The 24,257-nt window shown below is 38.2% G+C and overlaps 1 protein-coding gene across 5 annotated transcripts in view; it reads left to right on the top strand.

Annotated features, from left to right (window-relative positions):
- The window catches only part of SLCO1A2 (solute carrier organic anion transporter family member 1A2), a 115,582-nt gene that overhangs the window by 44,700 nt on the left and 46,625 nt on the right, over positions 1–24,257 (top strand). For 2 of the 5 annotated variants that reach the window (XM_060413324.1, XM_060413326.1), the window contains exons 3-4: positions 21,532–21,673; positions 23,686–23,818. In XM_060413324.1, coding sequence (XP_060269307.1) covers positions 21,532–21,673; positions 23,686–23,818 — 275 coding nt within the window. Of the gene's footprint in view, positions 1–13,777; positions 13,888–16,663; positions 16,851–17,086; positions 17,317–21,531; positions 21,674–23,685; positions 23,819–24,257 lie in introns of those variants that run through there. The other 3 variants (XM_060413323.1, XM_042247448.1, XM_060413325.1) reach the window with 3 other exon arrangements.

The raw sequence follows: 24,257 nt of genomic DNA on the forward strand, positions 1-24,257 counted from the left end.
TGGGGAAGGAAATGGCAACCCACTCCAGTATTCTTGCCCAGGAAATTCCATGGACAGAGGAGCCTGGAGGGCTACAGTCCTTGAGATTACAAAGGGTCAGATATGATAGCAATTAGGCAACAACAAATGTACTTATTGAACAAATCTGTTACATACAGAAAGAATGGGGAGAGATACGTGATCAAATAAAAGAAGAATTATTTTTCCCTTATTAAATAAAATAGTAGTGTACCATTGAAACCACATGAGACAAGATGGTGAAATGGACTAGGATGGTGGCAAAGAGAGGAAAAAATAATTGAATCAAAGGTTACTTACGAGGGAGAATAAAAACGTTAAATAACAATATGGCTCCAAATACTTAATGATTTCCTCCCCTCCTGGGTGGCAGATCTCTAAATTAAGGTATGTGCCTGGTAAAACAATCGACAGGACTTAGTGACTGAACAACAAAAATGACAACTGATATTTTTATCTACCTCATTTGTCCTGGTGTGAGTTTCATGATGGTGAAATAATAGGCAGAGACAGCTGTCTAAACTGAAAAGATAAGGCATAGCCCATTTCTTAACCTTTATTATGTTTGCTATTTTTAGCTTTGTCAAAGGGAGAAGCAGATGGCCCCAAGATTCAGATGTATGTAGAAAATGCGGACAGGTAGGAATTAGTTTGGGAGGAGGAGCCAAGATGGTGAGTAGGTGGATGTGGAGTGCCTCTTGCTCCACAAATGCGTCCAGAATACGTCTACAGATGCAATAGAATGCCAGCTGAATACTAGCAGGAGTCCTTGACCACCGGAAAGGATTATACGGATCCACGTATCCACGAATAACTGGGTAGGATGAAAGAAAGGAGGGAGAAGGAGGAGGAAAGCGAGCAGGAATGGACCTCCACCCAGGGGTTAGGGAGCTGAAGCAGGGGAGAGACTCCACATCTGGGGAAAGCGGTTGGGATAGAAGGGAAGCGTTTGAGACTGTCAGAGAAGGGTGAAACAGCTGATCTGTGACGGTATGAATAGAGTGAGAACCACATGGACAATCTGTGCTGTGGCTCTATGTAACCTGGACAAGCAAGTTTGTCCACCAGTGCACATGGGTGATGGGAGCTGGGGCTGTTGTGCCGTAAAGCCCAAATCATTAACTGTGAATACTATAACCAAGGTATTGTTCTTATGGAATTGTTCATTGTATAAAGAACAATTTTAAATGTTGCAAACTAATGAGTTACACCATTTAAAAAAATTTCTTTCTTTCCTCCATCTCTTTCTTGGGGGAATACAAAAAATGTAAAATACAGGTAACATTATAATGCTTGCTTAGTCAAAGAAGAGAGACTAAACAAGGGTAAAAATTTTAACGGTACAGTATTTGGTATCATTTCCTTGTCTTAATTCTGCTTGTGTCCTAAGATACAAAAGAAGTCAGTGGTTTTTGACAGTTTACAAGTAGAATGTGATTGTAAAATGTACAGTTCGGTTGTCTTTGAATTATGAACTTTCTTCAGATATAATAAACCATGACTTTTAGGCGGCTCAACATTAAAAAAAAATTAGGAGAGTGTTCCCAAGGTGAGGACTACTGTTGATTGCAGGGAGATGGAGTGAGGAAATGGAAGGGAGGAGAGCCATAAATCCATAATAGGGATGCCTTTAGGGGAAAACCAGGTGGTCAGGGTCAGTAGCACCCAGAAGCAGGGTGCTACTGCTGAGTCACATATAGGGGCAAGTCACCACTGTAACTTCTCTTTCCCCACATGCCAGTACCAACAGCTGGGCAACAGGACCAGCCAGAGCTGCCCTTTGAATGTCTTTTGTCAGAGGCTAGAAAAGACTCCTATGCTGTGCTGTTCCGTGCTTAATCACTCAGTCGTGTCTGCCTCTTTGCAACTCCATGGATGGTAGCCCACCAGGCTCCCCTTTCCATGGGGATTCTCTGAGCAAGAATGCTGGAGTGGGTTGCCATGAGCTTCTCCAGGGGATCTTCCCAACCCAGGGTTCAAACTTGGGTCTCCTGCATTGCAGGTGGATTCTTTACTGTCTGAGCCAGCAGGGAAGCCCACAAAAGACTCTGAATACTGCCATATCTCTTGTGACCCTGGCTGTTGACTTTCCTGCTCACGTGGTGTCACTGGGGTCTCTGCCTCCATGCAGCCGTGCCCTCTCCTCACTGAGGAAGACCCAAGTCCTCCAGGGCAGCTTTAGGAGCAGACTTCTGTGGATGACCCACAAGCAGAAGTGGGGATAAAACCACAGCTGACCTCCAGGGACCGAACAACTATGGAAGAGTATCAAAAACCTTTCCAGCAGCTGCACAAGCTGCAGACTAAATCCACATGTTTAACTAGGTAGACTCTATGCCTCTGGAATATATAAAAAGACAATGAATGCTTCCATAAAAGAAAATTCTCTAGCTCTGGCAGCTGTGGACATTGGATGCAAACATACAAGGAAGTAGGACCAGATTATAGTCTGAGCTGTCCTCACAAAACAGGTCCAAAGCCCAGCCCTCCACGGTACTGGAGGACCTCCTAGGGTCACCAAGTCCACACGCTCTGCTTGCCACATGACAGGCCAATGAATCAGAGAGACGAGGTGTTGAATCAAGGAATACGACTTTATTTGGAAAGCTGGCTGACAAAAAGATGGCAGGCCAGTGTCTCAAAGTAACCATCTTGTTGGGATCTGGATGCCAGGTTCTTTCACAGAGTGAGAGAGAGAAAAGCAATGAGGAACTAAAGTCAAAGGGCAGAGTGGAGAGGAAAAGGCAGTGAGGAAGTAGAGTAAAAAGGGTCTTCAGTCTTGTAAAACATCTCTGGGAAGGGCCAGCCTTTGGAAGGGGTGTGTTAATCTTTTTTGTAGCCATTCACAGGCAGGCAGGGTCAGATTATTTTTTTATGATCTGAACAAAGTCACTTTAGTTTAACAGTCAGGCAGAGGGGCAAGGTCCTTGGAGGCAGGTCATTATGTATCATTATAAAAATAACAGCAATGAAAAACAAGTCTGAAAAGAACATCAAAGAAACAGTTTCCAACATGGGGCCAGACTTGGTTCTTCTCCAGAACACTAGGAAGACAGAGACGGGCTGTGGCACACAGCACAGACAAGGAAATCCTAGGAAAACATGTATTATTACTTTCATGTTTTGATTTGCTCTGCTGTTGGTTCTGTTTTTTTTTTTTCCCTCCTCTTCCTTTTCCTCTGTTGTTGAAGTTGTGGTTATTATTATTTCTATTTAGCCTTTTGGAATTTCTTCTTAACCCTTTTTTTTTTTTTTTGGATTGCACCAGGTCTTAGTTGCAGCATCTGGGATCTAGTTTCTCATACGCGTGTATCTCAGTTTGTGCGTTAGTCACTCAATCATATCTGCCTCTGCGATTCCATGGACTATAGCCCATCAGGGTCCTCTGTCCATGGAATTCTCTAGGCAAGAATACTGGAGTGGGTAGCCAGTCCCTTCTTCAGGGGATCTTCACAACCCAGGGACTGAACTTGGGTCTCCTGCATTGCAGGCAGATTCTTTACCATCTGAGCCACCAAGGTAAGCCCTGTTCAGGGATCAAATTCTGGCTGTCTGCATTGAAAGTAGAGAGTCTCAGGCCCTGGACCACCAGGGAAATCCCATAGGCTTTTGGTATTTTTTAAATAATATTTTTTATTTCTTTCATATATTTCTACTTCTATGCTGCTTTTTTTTTTGCTGTTCTGTGCTTTATTTTTGGTTGTTGTTGTTTTTCTTATATATACATCCTTTTAATCTATTTCTATTTTAACCTTGCTTTTCTATTTTTTTCACCATTTTGGACTGCTTGCTTTGTCTTCTTTGCTTTATTCCTCCATTAGACTCTGCTACGGTTTTATTTTCTGTTTTAGTTTTGGTTTCAACTGGTCGATTTCATTTGTGTCTTCTTTTGTTCACTGGGTCACTTTCTTGTACTGTGGTTTCTTTGCTTTGTTTTGGTTTCTTTTGTATGTGTATGGGTGCATTTGTCTGCATATGGGTGCAAATGTTCCTTTGTTTTTGTTTTTCTGTTTGTCTGATTGTGCTTTTACCATTTGTCTGGGTTTGGTTTTTTGTTTTTGATTTTTTAAAATGTATTTTTAATTGGATGACAATCACTTTATAATATTATGTTTGTTCTGCCATACAACAATGTGAATCAGCCATAAGTGTACACATATTCTCTCTCTTGAACTGTTTATTTTTTTTTTTTTTCCTGATATTGAGCTGCATGCTATACTACCCAAAGCAATCTACAGATTAAGTGCAATCCTTATCAAATTACCAATGGCATTTTTCACAGAACTAGAAGAAAAATTGTACAATTTGTATGGAAATAAAAAAGATCCAAAATTTGAGAAAGCAAAATGGAGCTGGAGGAATCAACCTTCCTAACTTCAAAATATACTACAAAGCTACAGTAATTAAGACAGAATGGTACTGGCACAAAAACAGAAATATAGGTCAATGGAACAAGACAGAAAGCTTAAAGATAAACCCACACACCTATGGGCACCTTATCTTTGATAAAGGAGGCAAAATTATATAATGGAGAAAAGATAGCCTCTTCAATCAGTGGTACTGGGAAAACTGGACAGCTACATGTAAAAAAATGAAATTAGAACACTAATTCTGGTGGGCTGTTAATAACTCACCACACCTTTAATCCATTCACTAAATAAGTGGCCACAATTTGGGAAGCTCTAGTGTTGAGGAGGCAATGGCAACCCACTCCAGTACTCTTGCCAAGAAGGTCCCATGGATGGAGGAGCCTGGTAGGCTGCAGTCCACAGAATCGCTAGGAGTTGGACATGACTTCACTTTCACTTTTCATTTTCATGCATTGGACAAGGAAATGGCAACCCACTCCAGTATTCTTGCCTGGAGAATCCAAGGGACGGGAGAGCCAGGTGGGCTGCTGTCTATGGGGTAGCACAGAGTTAGACACGACTGAAGCGACTTAGCAGCAGCAGCAGTGGTGTTGAGGAGGAGAAGCAATGGCACCCCACTCCAGTACTCTTGCCTGGAAAATCCCATGGACAGAGGGCCCTGGTAGGCTGCAGTCCATGGGGTCGCAAAGAGTCAGACACAACTGAGCAACTTCACTTTCACTTTTTACTTTCATGCATTGGAGAAGGAAATGGCAACCCACTCCAGTGTTCTTGCTTGGGGAATCCCAGGGATGGGGGAGCCTGGTGGACTGCTGTCTATGGGGTTGCACAGAGTTGGACACGACTGAAGCGACTTAGCAGCAGCAGCAGTGTTGAGGGCAACAACCAGTTAAATATCCTACCTTTCCTCAAAGAAATTATAATGTTACAAATATCCACATATTTATAATGCAAGGGCAGTGATACAATGAAAGGCAACAAATTATATGAAGGAAGATGAAAATGGGATGGGGAGACTTCAAAGAGTGATCTTGAGGAGTAAGTGGAATTAGATAGCAGAGAAAGCAGCAACATCTTCTAGTGAGATGGACCATCATGCAGGAAGATACAGTAGTAGATGAGTTTGAAAGAATGTCTAGCAGGTACGTGTAGTTGGAGCACAGCATGAATACAGAAGTGAGTATGGGTGTGATAACTTTTCAGAACCTCTGACATTATGGGTGTATATATGTCTCTAGTGAAGTGAAGTTGCTCAGTCGTGTCCGACTCTTTGCGACCCCATGGGCTGTAGCCTACCAGGCTTCTCCGTCCATGGGATTTTCCAGGCAAGAATACTAGAGTGGGTTACCATTTCCTTCTCCAGGGGATCTTCCCGACCCAGGGATCGAACCCGGGTCTCTCGTGTTGGAGGCAGGTGCTTTAACCTCTAAGCCACCAGTCTCTACACACTGATATTGGCATGGCCATTTGGCATGTTTTGATCAGTGAAATGCACTCAAAATGATATTTCATAAGTTCCAGCATAGGCATGAAGGAGCACTGATTGCAACTGCAAGTTTCTACTCACTTCGTCTGCATTCCAGTGAACTGATATGAGAAGAATATGCATCAGATAACCTGTGTCCCTAAATGAATCAGTGAAACAGAACTAAAGCATCACAGAACTCTAAAGTCCCACCCAGCTCAACTAAGTAAGGCCTTTATCTGCCTTAGAGCCAAACAACAGACTGGAATGTGAACACACTTGTTTTAATGCCATTGAAGTTTTTGAGATTGTTGTGCAGTGCTATTGTACTCAAACCCAATAAATGTAGAAATTGTTACTGGTAATAGGGTTCTTCTGTAACAAAAACATGAAACAGACATCACTGGTTTTAGAATCAGATGGCAATGAGCTAAATCTGAACTGGAAAAATAAGGTCCCATGGTATGTGCTAGTGAAACATTTGGTCAAAGAACTGGTCTGCAATAATGGAGAAAACAAAAGAGAAAACATACCCAATGAACTTGCAGCATTGGCAAGGAAGTTTTGAGGCAGAAATGTTGATAGCATGAATTGGTTGTTGCTAATTGCAATAGGTAAGGTACTACAAAAAAAGGGGTACTCAGAGAGTGGGTTGTTTGCAAGCAGAATTGGAAGAGATTATGGAGAGCCCCTGGTGGCTCAGATGGTAAAGATTCTACTTACATTGCAGGAGACCTGGGTTTGATCCCTGGGTCAGGAAGATCCCCTGGAGAAGGCAATGGCAACCCACTCCAGTATTCTTACCTGGAGAATTCCATGGACAGAGGAGACTGGTGGGCTATAGTCCTTGGGGTCGCATAGATTTGGATATGACTTGAGCAACTAACACTTTCACTTTCATGGAGAGCCCAGAAACTTGTGATTGCAAAATAAAATTGTTTCTCATCACAATGATGATATCTTAGTGATTAAGATGTATATGTGTGTGTGCATGCTAAGTCACTTCAGTTGTGTCTGACTCTTTGCAACCCCATGGACTGTAGTCGGCCAAGCTCCTCTGTCCATGGAATTCTGCAGGCAAGAATAGTGGAGTGGGTTGCCATACCCTCCTCTAGGGGATCTTCCCAACCCAGGGATCAAACCCAAGTCTCCTGTGTCTCCTGCACTGAAGGCAGATTCTTTACCACTGAGCCTTCCGGGTAACCCAGTTAAGGCATATCCTCAGGACAAAAATCATATCCCAGAACTATTCTCTAGGTACAGCTGCAGAGCAAAGGTATGGTCTATATAAAGACTTCTGAGAGGGTGAAAACCATGCCTACTAGCTTCTTTCATTTAGACAAAATGACTGGTCAGCAGATGCATTAGCATGAAGATAAGTATCTGTTGTTTCAGGCCAGTAAGATGTTGTGGTTGTTTGTTAGGCAGAATTCTCAAAGTAAAATTGCCCCTGAGTTTGGATACATTTTCATATTGGGCCATTTCTCTCACCACACAAAGTGGAGGATCAAGTGCACTGCCTGAAGGTCTGCTAACTAGGAGGACTGCCTGTCATCTCTGAGTTTCGGGCGGGCCGCTCCCCAGAGGGGGCGCTAGTTCAGCGGCAATTCGTTTTCAGGTTACCTCCATCATTTCCATCACCTGGTAGCTGCAGTCTTGATTTAGAAATCCAGGGGGTCTCTTTTGTGATTCTTACACTGAAGTTTGCCATATTCTTCACACTGTCTTTCCCCCTTTTAGCTATCTTTGTAAATGTCTACTCTTTCCTATATGAGTGCTCAGTTGCTCAGACATGTCCTCTCCTTCAGTTAATGGTTTTCAACTTGAAAAACAGCTCGAGTAGGGTAAATAAATAAGGTATTGTAACGTTTTATTAGAGATGGCATCTCTCAGCCTCCTGAGTATCCACCCTTGTTTTCTTTTGGTTGTGTAGGTTGAGTTATGTCCTTGTTGGTCATCTACCTATCTTGCACCTTAGGGTTGTCATGTTCTGTTAACCATTCCCATAACTTTCTGTAGTTCAGATACCACTGGTTACCACCCCAGCCTTGATGCTCATTGCAATAATTGTACCTGTTTTGCTTCTGATCTTTAAATGCTACCAGCTGACTTCTGTTCTTTTGTGATTTTTATCCTCTTTTCCTCTCTGCTCTCAGAGAACTCTGTTCTTTCTCCCTTTTCTTTTTCTTTTCAGCTGCACTTTGCAGTTTGTGGGATCTTAGATCCCTGACCAAGGATCAAACCTGAGCCCCTGCTGTGAAAGTGTCGAGTCCTAACCACTAGACCTCCAGGGAATTCTCAGAGAGCCCTATTCTTTAATAGCATCCCTAATGTATTCCCAAAAGCAAACCTAGGAGTATATCAAATATTTCACCTTAGAAACTTAAATTTAATGAAAGACTGGGAATATACGAGAGTATATGAAAGACAGAGAGGATGTTTATATGGACATAAAGAAATGAAGACAGTTACACATAATGCTAACATTACTGCAAAAAGAAATGAGCAATATGAATCAAACTGGGGAAAACCAATTTCGGTGTTCAACATCTGACGTGAAGTGTAAGAATTTAAGAAAAGATTTCCAACCTTTTTTGAAACATACATGTTTTCTGAAAGGAAACATCAAAAATCTGGAAGGTAATCTAATCTCTACTCATTCAGAAAATACTGAACATAGGCTTCAACTAAACATATATTCAAGCATGTCTGAACACCTAAAATTTAACAATGAGGGGGAAAACTCATAATATAACCAATTTGAGGGATCCATGAGCAGGGGATCATTATTCTTCCCCCAACAGATATTTTCTGTCCCTTCTGAGATGTGTAATGTTGATGACAATGGAAGAGATGTAATCCAACCATCATTGTTCAAAACATATTGTGATATGGTTAATATACAACAACTTTCCATGCATAATAAGATGAGTCAGACCTTAAGTAAGAGCTCCAGCTCTAATAATTACAACAGTATTTATGGTGGACTGAGAAGGTATTCAGGCAATGAAACTGGGTGTATGGTTGAAGGAGACTCAAACCTTAAGAAACATCAGGGACCCGAATTTTCAAACAAGGATTCTAAAAGCAATGAATGTAGAAATACCTTTTATCAAATGTCAGGTTTTTCTCTAGATAAGAGTACTTGTACTGGAGAGAGGGTTTGTAGTGAATATGGTAAGGTTTCTAATCAGTCTTCAGAACTTATTCAACAGCAGACTGTTCAGAACCACAGAAAGAATACAAGTGTAAGATATGTGAGAAAGTCTTTAGTAAGTCATCCAACCTAAGTAGACATAGGAAAATTCATACAGGAAGGAAACCTTTCAAATGTACAGAATGTAGCAAAGCATTTAACCATCGCTCACGTCTTACTCAACATCAGCAAATTCATACTGGAGAGAAGCCTTATAAATGTAAAGAATGTAACAAAGCCTTTATCTATCGCTCAGTTCTTATTCAACATCAGTGAATTCATTCTGAGGAGAGACCTTATCATTGTACAGAGTGTGGCCAAAGCTTTATTTGTCGTTCAAAGTTAATTGTACATCAGCAAGTCCATACTGGGGAGAAACCATACAAATGTAAAGAATGTGGCAAAGCCTTTATTTCGAGTTTGGCCCTTGCTCACCATCACCGAATTCATACTGGGGATAGATGTTCTAAATGTACGAATGTGGCAAGGCCTTTATTAAGGATTTTAGTCTTAATGGCAACCCACTCCAGTACCTTTGCCTGGAAAATCCCATGGGCGGAGGAACCTGGTAGGCCGCAGTCCATGGGGTTGCAGAGAGTCGGGGTTGCAAAGAGTTGGACATGACTGAGCGACTTTACTTTCACTTTCCACTTTTATGCATTGGAGAAGGCAATGTCACCCCACTGTAGTACTTTTGCCTGGCAAATCCCATGGGCGGAGCCTGGTGGGCTGTAGTCCATGGAGTTGCTAGGAGTCAGACATGACTGAGCGACTTCACTTTCACTTTTTACTTTCATGCATTGGAGAAGGAAATGGCAACCCACTCCAGTGTTCTTGCCTGGAGAATCCCAGGGACAGGGGAGCCTGGTGGGCTGCCGTCTATGGGGTCACACAGAGTCAGACACGACTGAAGTGACTTAGCAATAGCAAACCTTGAAGAAATTTTGTATGTAAGGAGTGTGTCATAAAAAGAAAAGGAAAACAGTTATAGATTGTTTTGAAATGTTGGCTATGGGGATTTTTTTTTAAAGGCAAAAGAACTCATAGTCTTGCCAAATGCTAATTATAAATGTATCAGAAAATTTTCAGGAACAATGTATTTGAAAGCCTTTTGCTTAGTCTGAGAAAATTTCACACTCTTTGGTTGAATTATTCAAACCCTGACCTTGCCTTCCATTACTAATATTTTCACTTCCAACCTTAGATCAACAACCCACATATCTGGCTGTTCTGTGGCCTAATCCCCTCAAAAACCTACTTCTTATCTGATATCTTCCACTAGAAAATGTATTTCAATATTTTTTTCTTTAACCAGTAATGTTTTATTTGTCTAACTCTCTAACCTTTCAATTAGTCAACTTTTGACCTGTATCATATTACTCATAACACAACATTCCCTGGGGTTTTAATCTGTCACTTCCTTCATTCTCTCTTTCTTCTGTATATTCAAAATAACCTCATGGTCCATGACTTCAGTTCTTTACTTACTTGTCTCTTAGATTCGTTTACTCTCTCAACCCATTGCTGAATCAAAACAACCGGTTCAAAATTCCGAGTGAGCACATGCATCTATGTATCTCCCTCTTTTTTTGTATTTCAAATTGAATATTTCTGGCATAAAAATCACGATGACATTGATGATCTGTATATTTCATATGATCCAATCTGACACAGTCTAGCAAGCAATGCTATTTACCAATCTTTTTAATCACTTCCATTTGACTTCTTGCTTTGATATCCATGATGACTATTTTGACTTTTTTCATCCTATTGAGGTCTTCTATCACATCCCTGATGCTCTGCCTTTCTGGTGAGAATATAGGAGTCATTCCACACGTATTCTTTCAACTTCCTCTTACCTCAGAATTTCCTCAGGTTTCAACAACTTTGCTTTCTCTAAGGCACCCCACATATCTTTCCTCATGCCAGGAATATCTACAAGAACATATAAAAACTGTACAAATGTGTACTGATCTCAATAGTAAGTGAGCAAGGGTTAAACAGTACAGCTAGTAATTGCTGTCTAGGGGCAGAGTGTTTAATTGCAGGAGGGAAAATTATAACAGATTCCATGATTCTGCTGAATAGAAAGAGGATGTCTTGGATCCAGTCTAAAAGTAGTGTTCTAGCAAAAAGCAAATAAGAAAATATAAGAACTTACAAAACAAATGAAAAAATACAAAAACAAACAAAACAACACAACATTGTAAATCAACAACAACCAAAAACAAGTACAGTATAGATTTCCCATTGCTTGAACACAGAGGCAATTAGCCAGAGGACAAAGGGTGCTCAGGCTTGAGTAAATCACAAGGCAACTGCAAATAGAGACACTTGTCATCCATGGATAATAATTAAAAATGTGGCAAGTACTTTCTAAAAAACTTTATTTATTATTTTATGGCTGTGCTGGGTCTTCACTGCTAAACATGAGCTTTCTCTAGTTGCAGCGGACGGGGGCTCCTGTCTAGATGCGGTGCGCGAGCCTCTCATTGCAGCGGCTTCTCTTGTTGTGGAGCGTGGGTTCTAGGTGCATGGGTTCAGAGTTGTGGCACATGGGCTCAGTTGCTCTGAGGCATGTGGAATCTTCCTGAACCAGGGATTGAACCCGTATCCATTGTATTGGCAAGCAGACTGTCAATCGCTAGACCGCCAGGGAAGTCCTTGCAAGTACATTATGAAGCTTAATTTTACTTTAAATTAATAACCTAAGAAGGAACATGAATTTTTGGGATAAAATTTCCAGGTTCTCTTGCATCTGATTTCCAGTTAGGCTGTTGATGGGAGGTACTGGTGTGAGACTGGAGTTGTAGAGGGGAAAAGACGCTTCTCCTGCTCCCTGCTCCCTGTGTTAAGTGGTGCCTCTGGCAGCGTCTGTCTGTCCCTGGTAGCTCAGCCTTTTTCGCTTTCTGATATAGTCTCAGGAGTGAAAGACACTTGCCATTGACGTAAGTCTCTGGGTTGCCTACTGTCTTCCAAGTTTGGCTTTTTAACGCTTCTGATGGTTATATAACTAATTTCCCATAATTAAATCCTCTATTAAATTACCTGTCATGTGTTCTATTCTTGTGTCTGAATCTTGACTGATAAAAAGATAGAGATTATCTTCATTGTATGGGTGGATTAAGTGACTTGTACAAAACAGGCTTTCAAACCAGTTGTGTCTCATTTCAAAGCCCAAGTAAAATGATTATGCTGTATGCAAAGGACATTCCGAATGAATGTTCAAATAAACAATTTTCATACAATGCATATTTTTATTACTTGGCTCAAATTGTCTGCATGATAGCACTAAGCAACTATTATTAACATTTAACTGTCTATCTCTCCCTTTAGCTTGCGATACTGCTTGGGAGTAAGCACTTATTGTATTCAACTTTGTACTCCTAGCACCAACTACTGTGCTTGGAATGTAGTAGAGCCTTAATAAATATTTGTGGAATGAATGAATAATAATCACTACTGTGTACAGAGTGATTATTCATTCTAGTAAGTCTGTTAAGGGTCTTACATAAATTTTATAACTCAATCTTCAAAACAATCTTGCAAGGTAGGCATAACTATTCCAGCATCATAGTTAAGGGAAAATAAACTCAGAGTTTAAACAATTCACAACTAAACTAGAATTAAAGTCTGATTATATCTGGCTGCTTCCATTAATGTGAAGAAAAAATGTATAAATAATTGGGTTGGAAAAAAATCTAAACATATTGGATTTACAGTTTTTAGAGGAGCTTCATAAACAGATGAAGTCTTATCTCTATGAGAAAAAGGAGGAGTTTGGTATTTTCTTGCCATAATTATATAAAAGAACAAGTTTTTGTATCTAAAACTATGTCTATGAAGGCAAAAAAAAAGAGAAATTGGGGTAAAAATATGAAAAATGAAACAGTTTAAGTTGCTGATGTGAAAAAACATTGGCTACTCCCATAATTATCTAATCATTCTCTAGTTACTTGGCATGAGATGTAACACTGATGATATTCACAACCAGCTCTCCTAAAGACTTAGAAGACAGATTTTAGCTTTACTTTTCCAGGTCTTGGTTTATTATCCAATGTGTATGCCTGCTAAGTCACTTCAGTTGTGTCTGACTCTTTGCAGCCCCATGGACTGTAGCCTGCCAGACTCTTCTGTCCTTGGGATTCTCCAGGCAGGAATACTGGAGTGGGTTGCCATGCCCTCCTCCAGGGGATCTTCCCAACCCAGGGATTTAATCTGCATCTCTGGGGTCTCCTGCTTTGGCAGGTGGTTTCTTTACCACTAGCACCACCTGGGAAGCCCATGTTATCTAACACCAGACAGTAAAGTAACTGTGTAGCCAAAGTAACTGGGGTAGGTATGTCTATTGCTGGACTACTGATGATGGTTTTTACTTATATTTCTGAGTGTTCCGTTCTTTGTTTTGCATAGTAAAATCATATGTGCAAGTCTATGGCCTGATTAAGTTTTTCGCTTAGTGTTAGCAGAGTGATGCATTCCCGATACCTCCTCTGAGTTTGCACTTAAAATAATGCCTCTATTTGTAAGGGCGATTTGCAGAATCCATTGTCTTATTCTTTGATTTCTGATGAAAAGGAACTAATAGAAGCAAGACAATTTGGTAGGCATCATACAAAGGGCTGTTGTTGACTCTCCTTGTGCTTGTTTGGCATGTACTTGCCTGGATTGGTATTTGCTGATATGATTTCAGCTGGATACCACCAAGAGGCTGTTCTCTTTTTGCAGAGCAAGGAGCCATTTGAAGATTCTGGAAATAAACAAGTTTTGTAAGATTTTTGCTGGTGTGACCCTGTCTTTTTTCCCAGGGAAAGGATGTTCTCCTAAACCTTCTTCATGTATGTACTATTAGTTTTGCCATGATAAAGTAAAGCCTTTATTATGTTAGTTCAATAGTATAGAATAATATAAAATTAAATTATGCATTTCCCCAGGTGGTTTGTAAGAATAGAAGCTATGTATTTATCATTGGGAAAAGAACATAATAAGACCATTTATTTGTTTTATAAAAGATTGTATTCTTTTGTGGTTGAGATGCATCATTATGGGCTGGATACCAAGGGGTGTTAAAAACCCCAGAGTGTTGCTGTTTCATGGGTATAGACTTTCAATCACATATGATGAAAAATTTCTAGAAATCCACTAACCAAAAACGTGCTAATTGTTCTGGAGTGAACAATTCTGTAATGTGATTTTACCACAATTAGAACGAAAACAAAAAGAAGACACAAAAAGCAGAGTTGTGACCAGTAGACATGGAAAAAATTCAACTACGTGCATGCTGCAGAATTACCTGCTCCCATCTGAATGCTCAGAAGGAGTTAGAGAAATAAACTGATTCTCTACTTAATAAAGCTGCAGCAAGGCATTTTCATCAGCAGTGATGATTGATGGGGATTGGGTCAGTGATGCTGCAGTCCTAGGAGCAGAAATCACCATGTAAACAGAGCTGTGATGAGAAAAGGGGACTGTTCATTAGGCTGGCACTAGTCTGGTCTTGAGGGTATGAAGGAAGAAACATGTGTAGTCTCTGATTTATGGCCAAAGTGCTCAGCAGTGACGGTGACATTAATTAATTTTGTTAAGTAAGAAGAATAGAGTGTGTTTATTTATTTCCACTAAAATTTTTCCAAAGCCTGAAAAGCTAAAATGTTTTCAGTGTATAAGTTAGCAAATTTGGAAAAGTTTAGTGCTAATTGAGGATTTCTCTGGTGGCTAAGATGGTAAAGAATCTGCCTGGCAATGCAGGAGACTTGGGTTTGATCCTTGGGTTGGGAAGATCGCCTGGAGAAGGGAATGGCTACCCACTCCAATATTCTTGCTTGGAGAATTCCATGGACAGAGGAGCCTGGTGGGCTACAGTCCATGAGATCTCAGAGAGTCGGACATGACTGAGGGTTAACACTAGTGGTAATTGAATCACATTTAATTCTTTTCAAATCCTTAGCTTTAAACAGTGCATTTTGTCCCAGTTAAGACAATTGTTTAAAAACTTCTTTCAAGGCTGGAAACACATTTTGTAACAAATCCTTGAGGCATGATGATAAAACCTGCACAGTATCACATTGCATGTAAGGAAACACAGAATTCCCAGGGTAGTGATTTTCTCTTACCAACTCCAACTTCTATGCCTCCGTAGCAATATGGGGAAAATGGGCATTTAGAATAGTCATGATTTTAGCCACCAAGATACATGAGTACAACTTTGATGCCAAGAGGAATAAGTTCTCTCCCTCTTATTGTTTGGTTGGGTGGTTATATTGAACTGTCATACACTGAAATATAAGCAAGCAAGAATGGGGAAAAAAAGGGGAAAAAAAGCATAGGAGAGAGGGATTTAAAATGTATGAGAAGGAAAAAATGAGGAAAAAGTGAGGTAAGAAATTTATGATAAAACCAGATTAAGACTGTATATTCAGTCGCTCAGTCTGACTCTTTGCGGCCCCTTGGACTGTAGCCTGCCAGTCTCCTCCATCCATGGCATTCTCCAGGCAAGAATACTGGAGTGAGTGGGTTGCCATTTCCTTCTCCAGGGGATCTTCCCAAACCTGGGTCTCTTGCATCTCCTGCATTGCATCCCCATAGATGAAGACCAAAGAAGAGGTGTTCCCAGCCTTTTGATAAATCATCCCTGTCTATGGGTTTATCTAAAATTAGTGTCATGAACTTGAACTGTACTTAAGGTGATTTGGAATTTTATGGGAGGGGTTTTAGTGTGAGTTCATTTGTATTGTCATTCAGAATCGTTAAGGGTGGTCTCTAAGAATTTTCACTCGTGACCTATGAATTTTTTCACCACTTACATACCAAACAATTTATATTTGATCACACACTGTCCAGTTCTATTCCAATATGTTTTATTGAAGAGGTTTACCTTTCCCAATAAATATATAAGTTCCTTGGGATCTGCATTCAAGTACCTTCTACAGAATCTTATTCTTCTCTAGTGATATATATTTATTGTCTTTAGGGCAACTTATCTGTCCTGTTCACAGCTGGAATCCTATGCTTAGCATAATGACTGGCATAGTGTAGACTTTTGATACATATTTGTTGTTTTCACAAAAGAAGAACTAAAGAGAATTAAATTCATACATTATTTTTCAGTGGCTACTGCCTTAATGTATGTAGGGAATTAGATTCAGGTTTTTAAAAATAAGGGCCAGTCTGGATATTGTTAAATGGATATGTTTCAGAGGATTTTAATCAATTAATCCTGGGGATACTGTTGTAATAGGATCTGACAACTTGAAGTAAATTTACTAGAATAAATATTGTCAGAGTGATATAGTTTGGTTTTGGTACAAAATATTGCCCTAGTTTCAAGAAAGGAAATAGGCAAAATCTTTGACAACACATTAGTAGAATTTAAAAGACATGGCCATCTTTTTATTTTACATATAAAAGCGTGTATCTATATATTACATATATATACTTAGACACACATATATCTCTATTTATTATATATGTATACATATAGATCACCACCTTTGTTTGGTCTTCTCCTAGACCTCACTTCTTAACTGGCAGCTGTAGGATTCCTTTCCAGATCAAAGAATTATTTGTTGTTTTTACTTAGGCTATTTCCATGATTAAAATTCCATGTCTCCCCAGGTTTCCGTGAATCAGCAGTGCCCCAGAAAGCGTTTCCCTTCTTGAGACTCCAGGGAAGTCTTGGAATCCAAAGAACTTGAAGAGGGAGCCTGGCCAAACGAGATTGAGCCCTTGTAGGCTTGCTAAACCAGATACTTAACACAAACACAAATCAAAGCCCATGTGTTCCTAAAAGCAGCATTTTCATGTAAGCAGGAAGCTCATTTTGGTTTTATTTATTTTGGCTAAAGAAGTGAAAAGTTTTGTTTTAACAATGTGGTTATTATTTTGCAAGGAGACCATAACAAATTATTTTAATCTTTAATCTCACTAAAGAGTAACTAAAGTGATTTGATGTAACTTTTTCAATGGAAAACTAACAACTAAACCTTCTCTAACGTCATCACTTTCTGGATCTGAATCAGAAGCTTCCTAGGTATTTTTGTTACACAATGGATTCTTGATTCTGTTATTCAGATTCAGTGTTTTCTTCACAAGAATGACCCTTTATGACTTTGTCAGTAATTTAATAGATTTTTGTCTTCTTAAAAGACTAGAATTAAGAAATATCAAGATTTAGAACATAAATATCTTGGACTATTCAGAAGAACAACATGGGAGAAACTGAGGAAAGAATTGAAACTCATAGAATAAGATGTCTTTCCAAGTTGAAGGTATGGACTTGCTTTGTGTGGATATATGTATATGTACTGTATTTTCTTTTTAAACCTAGGTCTTGTAAAGTTGTTTATATCTTCAAGCAGTGATCTGATAATAACATCATACTACCTGATATATTGATAATTTCTTGCTTTAATGAAATTGGTTTGTAACTGAGAGTGTGTCTAAATAGGATTATTGATTCAGGAAATTTAATCAGAATAGCTTTGAAGGATTTAAATGGGAGACAGGATCTTAAACATTTTCAAGCACGCATAATACAGTACGATTTACTTTCCTGGATCAAAGGCCTATTTAAAGTTCACCCTTCTGGTGAGAGGAGTATGGAGATCTCTCCTGGAAAATGGTACATTGGACAGAAAAGCTTTGTTAATCTGTATTCAGTGATGACTTCACAATGATCCACTAAAGCAAATGTTTACTTCAAGCTTTGGCAGCATACCAGTCATCCTCTATAAGAAAAATGCCCATTTTGCTAGCTGTTTCGGGTATTCTTAACTACTTCAGAGAAATTCTTTTTGCATAGCCATAAAACCATTTTGCCCTCAAGCAAAATTTGAGTTTATTTTAAACCAGAAGATCTGGATACTTGTCCTGATTCTACAGCTAGTGCCTACAAGTGGTTATCAAACTATGACACTGCCACCAATTTTCTTCCTATCAAAAGTTTGTTTTTATATGTGTGTAGGAAAAATCTACATGTGTACAAGAAAGTTGAGAATCATGATATAGAGTTAGAAAACTACTTTTGCCTGAAATGCTACATTAATTTTGTATTTTAAAAATCCCCTTAAATTATTCCTTAATTCTGATGTCCATCTCCTAAAACTGAGGGTTTAAAAACAAAGACTGAGGACCAGGCTTCCTAGATTTGTGCTGAGTTCAACTGCTGGTTTGCTATGTGCCCTTGGATAAGTTGCTTAACCTCTTTGTGGTCCAGTTTTCTCCTCTGAAAGAGATAATGATAATTTACTTTTATCTCATAGAATTTTTTTTTTCTTTTTACATGCTCCGAACAATGACTGGAATATCATAAACAGCCAATAAATACTAGTTATTATTAATAGCATTTGTGGATAAAAGTCAAGAATTGTATATTAAAAATTGGCTTTTAATTTTTTGTAATGTTGGAGTTTGGCAGGATTAGATATTATCTGAATATGACAGCCAAATATTGTGAGCACAAATTTATCAGGTAAAAGACACTTGCTTAATAAATCATTGGGGTTTTTCTGATTCTCTGACCTCAGAAATATGCTCATTAAGCAAGCATTTTTAGAAAGTAATGACTCTCTTCAACAAGTTTGCTTCAAAGGCTGGGGCATTATTAAAAGCTGATAGGACTAGCTTTACAAATATCAAGGTTATTTTGTACTAGACATGAGTAGGAATAGCCACTAGTTAGACAGCCTACCTAGAAGTTTCACGAAAAGAAAAGTGGGATCATGATTTATTTAGCTTCCTTTCTTAAAATGTTAAATATATTATTCTTTCAAATATGATTTGTACTATGCTTGGTTGGCTTTGCTTGTTTTTAAATATAAAATCTGAATTATAAAATCATGTGAAATTATTTACAGTGTACTCTGCAAAGATTTACAGGAAGATGCCAGACATGGTTTTTATAAATGGGATTTAATATAAAAGGATAAATAGCTAGAGATACAACTATGCTATCTAGTCAGTCATATGACAATATTCATTTTGACTTATATTGAGCTTGATATTTAAATTTCCTAAGTCTTTCCCACATATATTTATATTCAGATTTCCCCAAATTAATTGGTGCAGGTAACTTTTGGCTTAGATGTAGTTAATCCTACTGAATTTCATCTATAGTCAGCTTACTTTCAGATCTGACTACTTTTTCAAGATGTTTTTGAATACTGATTCTGTCATTTATTCAATAAATTGCACTGAGTACCTATTGTTTGTGAGACTGAAGATTCAAAGGTAAATAATATATGGCTCCTATCATTGAGGTGCTCGCAGGATAGTGAAGTAGGAGGTTATAGGCATCCAAACACATAAGTAAAGTGTACTGTGGGGAATTCCCTGGAAGTTAAGTGGTTAGGACTCTGTCTTCCATTGCAGGGGACTAAGATCCCATGGGCTGTGTGGCATGGCCAATAAAAAAATAATGTCCCTTAAGAAAAATAAAGTGCACTGTGCTGAGGGCTGTAATATAGGCAGGAACACAGCAAAGTGGGAAGATAAGGAGGATACCTGGTAAGTAGAAAGACAAGGAAGACTCCACAGTAGAAATAATGGTATAGTGAATTTTAAATATTGAACATACATTTATCAGATGCACAAAGCGAAGAAAACACTACAAGTGGAGGACCACCTAGAAAAGTCACTGAGATTTAAAGTAGCATGGTGAATTAAAAGAACTACAAATAGAATATTATGCTTGGGGACAAGGGGCAGGAGATGATAGATAGTGAGATATAGATGAGGCTTTGTTTGCCATGTAAAAAGTAAAGGGTTTTTGTTAATGGGAAGCCAGAGTCTAGCAGGTAGGCAGAGACAAATATGCATTGGGAGAGGAAATTTCAGGAAGGAAAGAGAAATTGATGATGCTAAATGACTCTGAGACATCAAGTTAGCTGAGGACCTAGAAGTATCTATTGGATGTGGAAATCAGGAAGTTGTTAATGACCTTTTACTGAGTAGCTAGTAGCTTCAGGAGGGGCTAGACTGTAGTAGACTGAAGGGTGAGTGGAAGGTTCGTGTAGGCAATGAATCTAGACTGTTCTTCCAAACAGCTTGATAGTAGCTGGAGTAACTACCAGGGCAGAAGGAAGATTTTTAGGACAGAAATATCTTGCATATATTTATAAGTTAGTAGACAGGGAGGTAGTAAAGAGCATGAGGTTGAAATTAGAGGAGGGGGTTAGTAATTGATGAATTAGGACTTCAGCAATGGAAAGAATGGGTTCCAGAACATGGATGGAGAAATTCTCTGAAATAGGGGGAAGGATCCATCCTTTTAAAAGTGGGAGGAAAATTAGAGGGGCAGGGAGAGGTAAATTTGAAGGTGGAGATGTTGAGATCATTTTCTGATCAAGAGGAGCACATGGCTGAGTTGGAGCCCTCTCTTGAAGGGAGAGTATAAATTATGGGGTTGGTTCAAGATTGAGAAATTGGAGGGGTAAAGATTTTAGTGTATGAGTGTACTAGCTGGAGAGTGAATTGAATGGTCTTTCAGGATGGAAATGTCATCAGGAATTATTTTTAAGGAGTTCAAGGAAAAAGCCCCATGGTATAAGATTGGAGACCACCATTCAGGTTGACATAAATCTATTTATCCATAATTTGTTGATTTTGAAGCAGTAATTAATCTACCTAACTTATGCTTACCCAGTATACAATGCTCCTTTTTCAAATCTCTTTCTAAGATCTAAATCTTTTCCCTTCTGACTTAATAAAACTATCAAAATGTTAGCCTTTCATATTTTAACCATTCTTGTTCCTGCTGATCACAATGATTCTATCTGTTAACTTGTCCTTGATTTTTGTTATGGATTGTGTCAGTCTGACAGCTGTCTAAAGTTATACCAATACATAGGAAACATGATTAAATATGTGGAATATTGTATTCATATTTATTTATCTTAGAAAGTATGTGTTCAGTTTAGAAATATTTCTGTTATTGTTTATAATTAAAATATTTTTTTAAATAAATTAACTGGCAGTAAATAGCAAAATAATGCTGTAAACATTGCATATAGCTTTGCATAAAAGAGAACTTAAGCAAATTTGCTACAGAAATAATGCCTTTGTGTAATGCTACCTTCTTTTTTCTTTTTTTTTTGCTACCTTCTTTTTTAAAAATTAACATGCATGTATTCTTTTGTTCTACGATAGCATTATAGTGCTGAAAATCTATTTAAATCACTTGCTATGTCTTATTTAGAATGATAACTTGTTTCTATGTATGTATAAGACATTTCCATAAAATAATGAGGCTACCAATGACCTACAAAATTCAATATCACTAATCGATTAATTCAACTTTGAATTTTTAAAGTTAGAACACAGCATAGAAAACAAGAAGAGTTCACTTTAAAAGGTTCTTCTAAACATAAGAGTTACTTGAACTGGAAACAATCAGTATTTTGGTAGAAGGTATTTCATCAACAAGTGGCAAATATGCAATTTGAAAATAAGTTTTTCATGTTTTCTTGTACTTTTTTTCTTCCTAGATGTTTCTGTTGGCAATAACATGTGCATTTGTGTCCAAAACACTATCCGGATCTTATATGAATTCCATGCTCACACAAATAGAAAGACAATTCAACATCCCAACATCTCTAGTTGGATTTATTAATGGAAGTTTTGAGATTGGTAATGAATTGTTTTTGCATTGCTTCTTTGTATGTATTATCTACGGAGCTAGTCTGAATTTTACTTTCCTTATTTTCTGCTTTACATCATTCAATCTGACTGAATACATTTTCTAAAATGGCTTAAATAACCTGGCTCACTTTGAAATATGTTTTGAAAAAATTAGTTTAAATATTATCCCCAAATAACACTTAAACATTGCCACATATCCAATCACAGGACTTTTTATTCTAATGGTTAAATTTTTAAAAATCTAATAGTCGTTTGGTCAGCTAGCATGAGCAGCAGAGTGTTTAGAGTACTAATATTTAATCTATCATTTATGACCTGTAGGGCTGTATCTTCATGTTTAGAAGATATCAAGAGGGAAAAGGGAATTCATTTTTTAATTTAAGCACATATTTTTCTTCTCCTGTTGTTTCTGGGAGGTTGACAATTCTCTTTTCTAAGTGAAGAGGGAAGAAGAAACTGTGTTCATGTCTCACTGACTTTATTTTAGAAACAGCCTGTAGGGAAGAATAAAGTCTATTCTTGGGCTCTGATATTTGTGGCTGATTGGGAAGATGTGAGGACAGAGAGAAAGAATGAGGAAGGGAAAGATTTCTCCTGTGAACAAATTGGCATGAAAATGCAAATGTTACTCCTTTAGTTTTATAGTGAATTTTACTTCCTTTAAGAGGAAAGTTGCCTTTAGTACTTTTAATCAGTATCTGACAGAAAAATTAATATTGGAGAAGGCAAAACCGAAACCAGTGATGCCTGATCTTGTCTCCTAGTCTTCCCTCCTCTCAGACCTCATTTAGCACCACACATGTGGCAGATCCTGGCCATGGAGCCAGAAGTCACTCCTTGTCTAGGCCCTGTGTGAACCCAGCTCACAGTCTAATAAAGGGCATAGATGCAAAATAATTTAACTGAATGCAGTAAGTAGGGTGACATAGGTATATGACAATTCCTCTAGGAACATAGAGAAGAGACACAACCTCCCTTAAGGAAGATAGGCTCTTGAAGAAAAAGCTTTCCAGATGAAGAAACAGGGTTGATAAGTTTGAAGAGAATTCCCTTAGAAGAAGCAGCATAAGGATGAAACAGCATGGTAGCTCATGCGTAGAGCAATGTTAAGCCCAATATTATCAACTGGCCAAGCTTCAGGTGGGAATTACTAGATTATAAGTCTGTAGAAACAGGCAGGAGTGAGAAATAAGTTACTAGAGAGCTTTGTATGCTCACTACAAAACTTATCTTTTATCCTCTAGATAACGGAGAATCACTAAGAGAAGTGGCCGGGGTTATTAATATTTCTGTGTCAAGGACCTCTTTGGCAATCTGATGCCAAGTGTTCTCAGAATAACATTTTAATTGCATAAATCAAAAATTATAAGAGTACAAAGGGAGCCAATTATACTGAAATAAAATATATTATCAAAATTATCAAAATTTTAAATTAGCAAAATACGAAAAATAACATATTTGCACTTTTTACCAACACATTAGATAACAATATCTACACTAGTTTTGAAGTAATCATCAGTGTCAATAATATTTTGAGGCATCTGCATCAACTGTAATGTTATATGCAAATACCTGTAACTTCTGTTGGTGATAATTGGTGACAAAATTGTACATGCTGCCAATACCCCTGGAGTTTGTGTCTGCTTTCATTGTCAAAGGAAACACTAATATTTAGCTAAGTTAGTGAAAATAAAGATGCAATTTTATTTTTCTCACTCAAGTTCACGGAACACTGATTTCTATTCATGGACTATTTCAGGGTTTATAGACTGCAGCTCAAGAACCTCTGTTGAAACACATTATGAAACAGAGCTCTCCTTCGTGGCAGAAGTTGTGTTTTAATCACTTATTACTTCATGCACCTCTGCACCAATTCCAGTATTTGAGATATTTATTATGTAATGAATGCTAGATAGTTAATGATTGGGTGAAGTTGTTAATTCAGACTTTGTTCATAATTATTGAAATATTCATTTCTCACATCAATTTTTTTTTTCTAGGAAATCTTTTGTTGATTATATTCGTGAGTTATTTTGGAACAAAACTGCATAGACCAATAATGATTGGTGTTGGGTGTGTGGTTATGGGCCTAGGGTGTTTCTTACAATCACTACCTCACTTCCTCATGGGCCGGTAAGTATTGCAGCTTCTGGTGATTTTTTAGGTGCAATTTTCAGCTGCAGGAAATAAGCTTGGGTTTCCTTTCTAGGAATAATGCTTCCTAAAGTCACAGAGAACTGTCATAAGAACTGCAAAAAAAAAAACTGTAGGTGCAGATTCTGTCCTTCTTGCCTCTTCTATGCTCTTGGCTATCTGACTTCCATTTAACATGTCAATTTATGAAACAGACATTTGCGACAGTGCTTTTGTGGAGTTGAGTCTGATGAAGATTCTTTTTTTAATTTTAATTTTTTTAAATTATCAAACTATGATGACACATTTATAAGAGATTTGGAAAATACAGAATGAGGTTACTATATATTGCAATTATTTTTTTAAGTAGATAAATTGAGATTTTTGTTGGAGTTTCAATATCAAACTCTCAAAAATTAATAAAATGAATATACAGAGA

This window comes from Ovis aries, chromosome 3 (assembly GCF_016772045.2).
Source record: "Ovis aries strain OAR_USU_Benz2616 breed Rambouillet chromosome 3, ARS-UI_Ramb_v3.0, whole genome shotgun sequence".
NCBI lineage: Eukaryota > Metazoa > Chordata > Mammalia > Artiodactyla > Bovidae > Ovis > Ovis aries.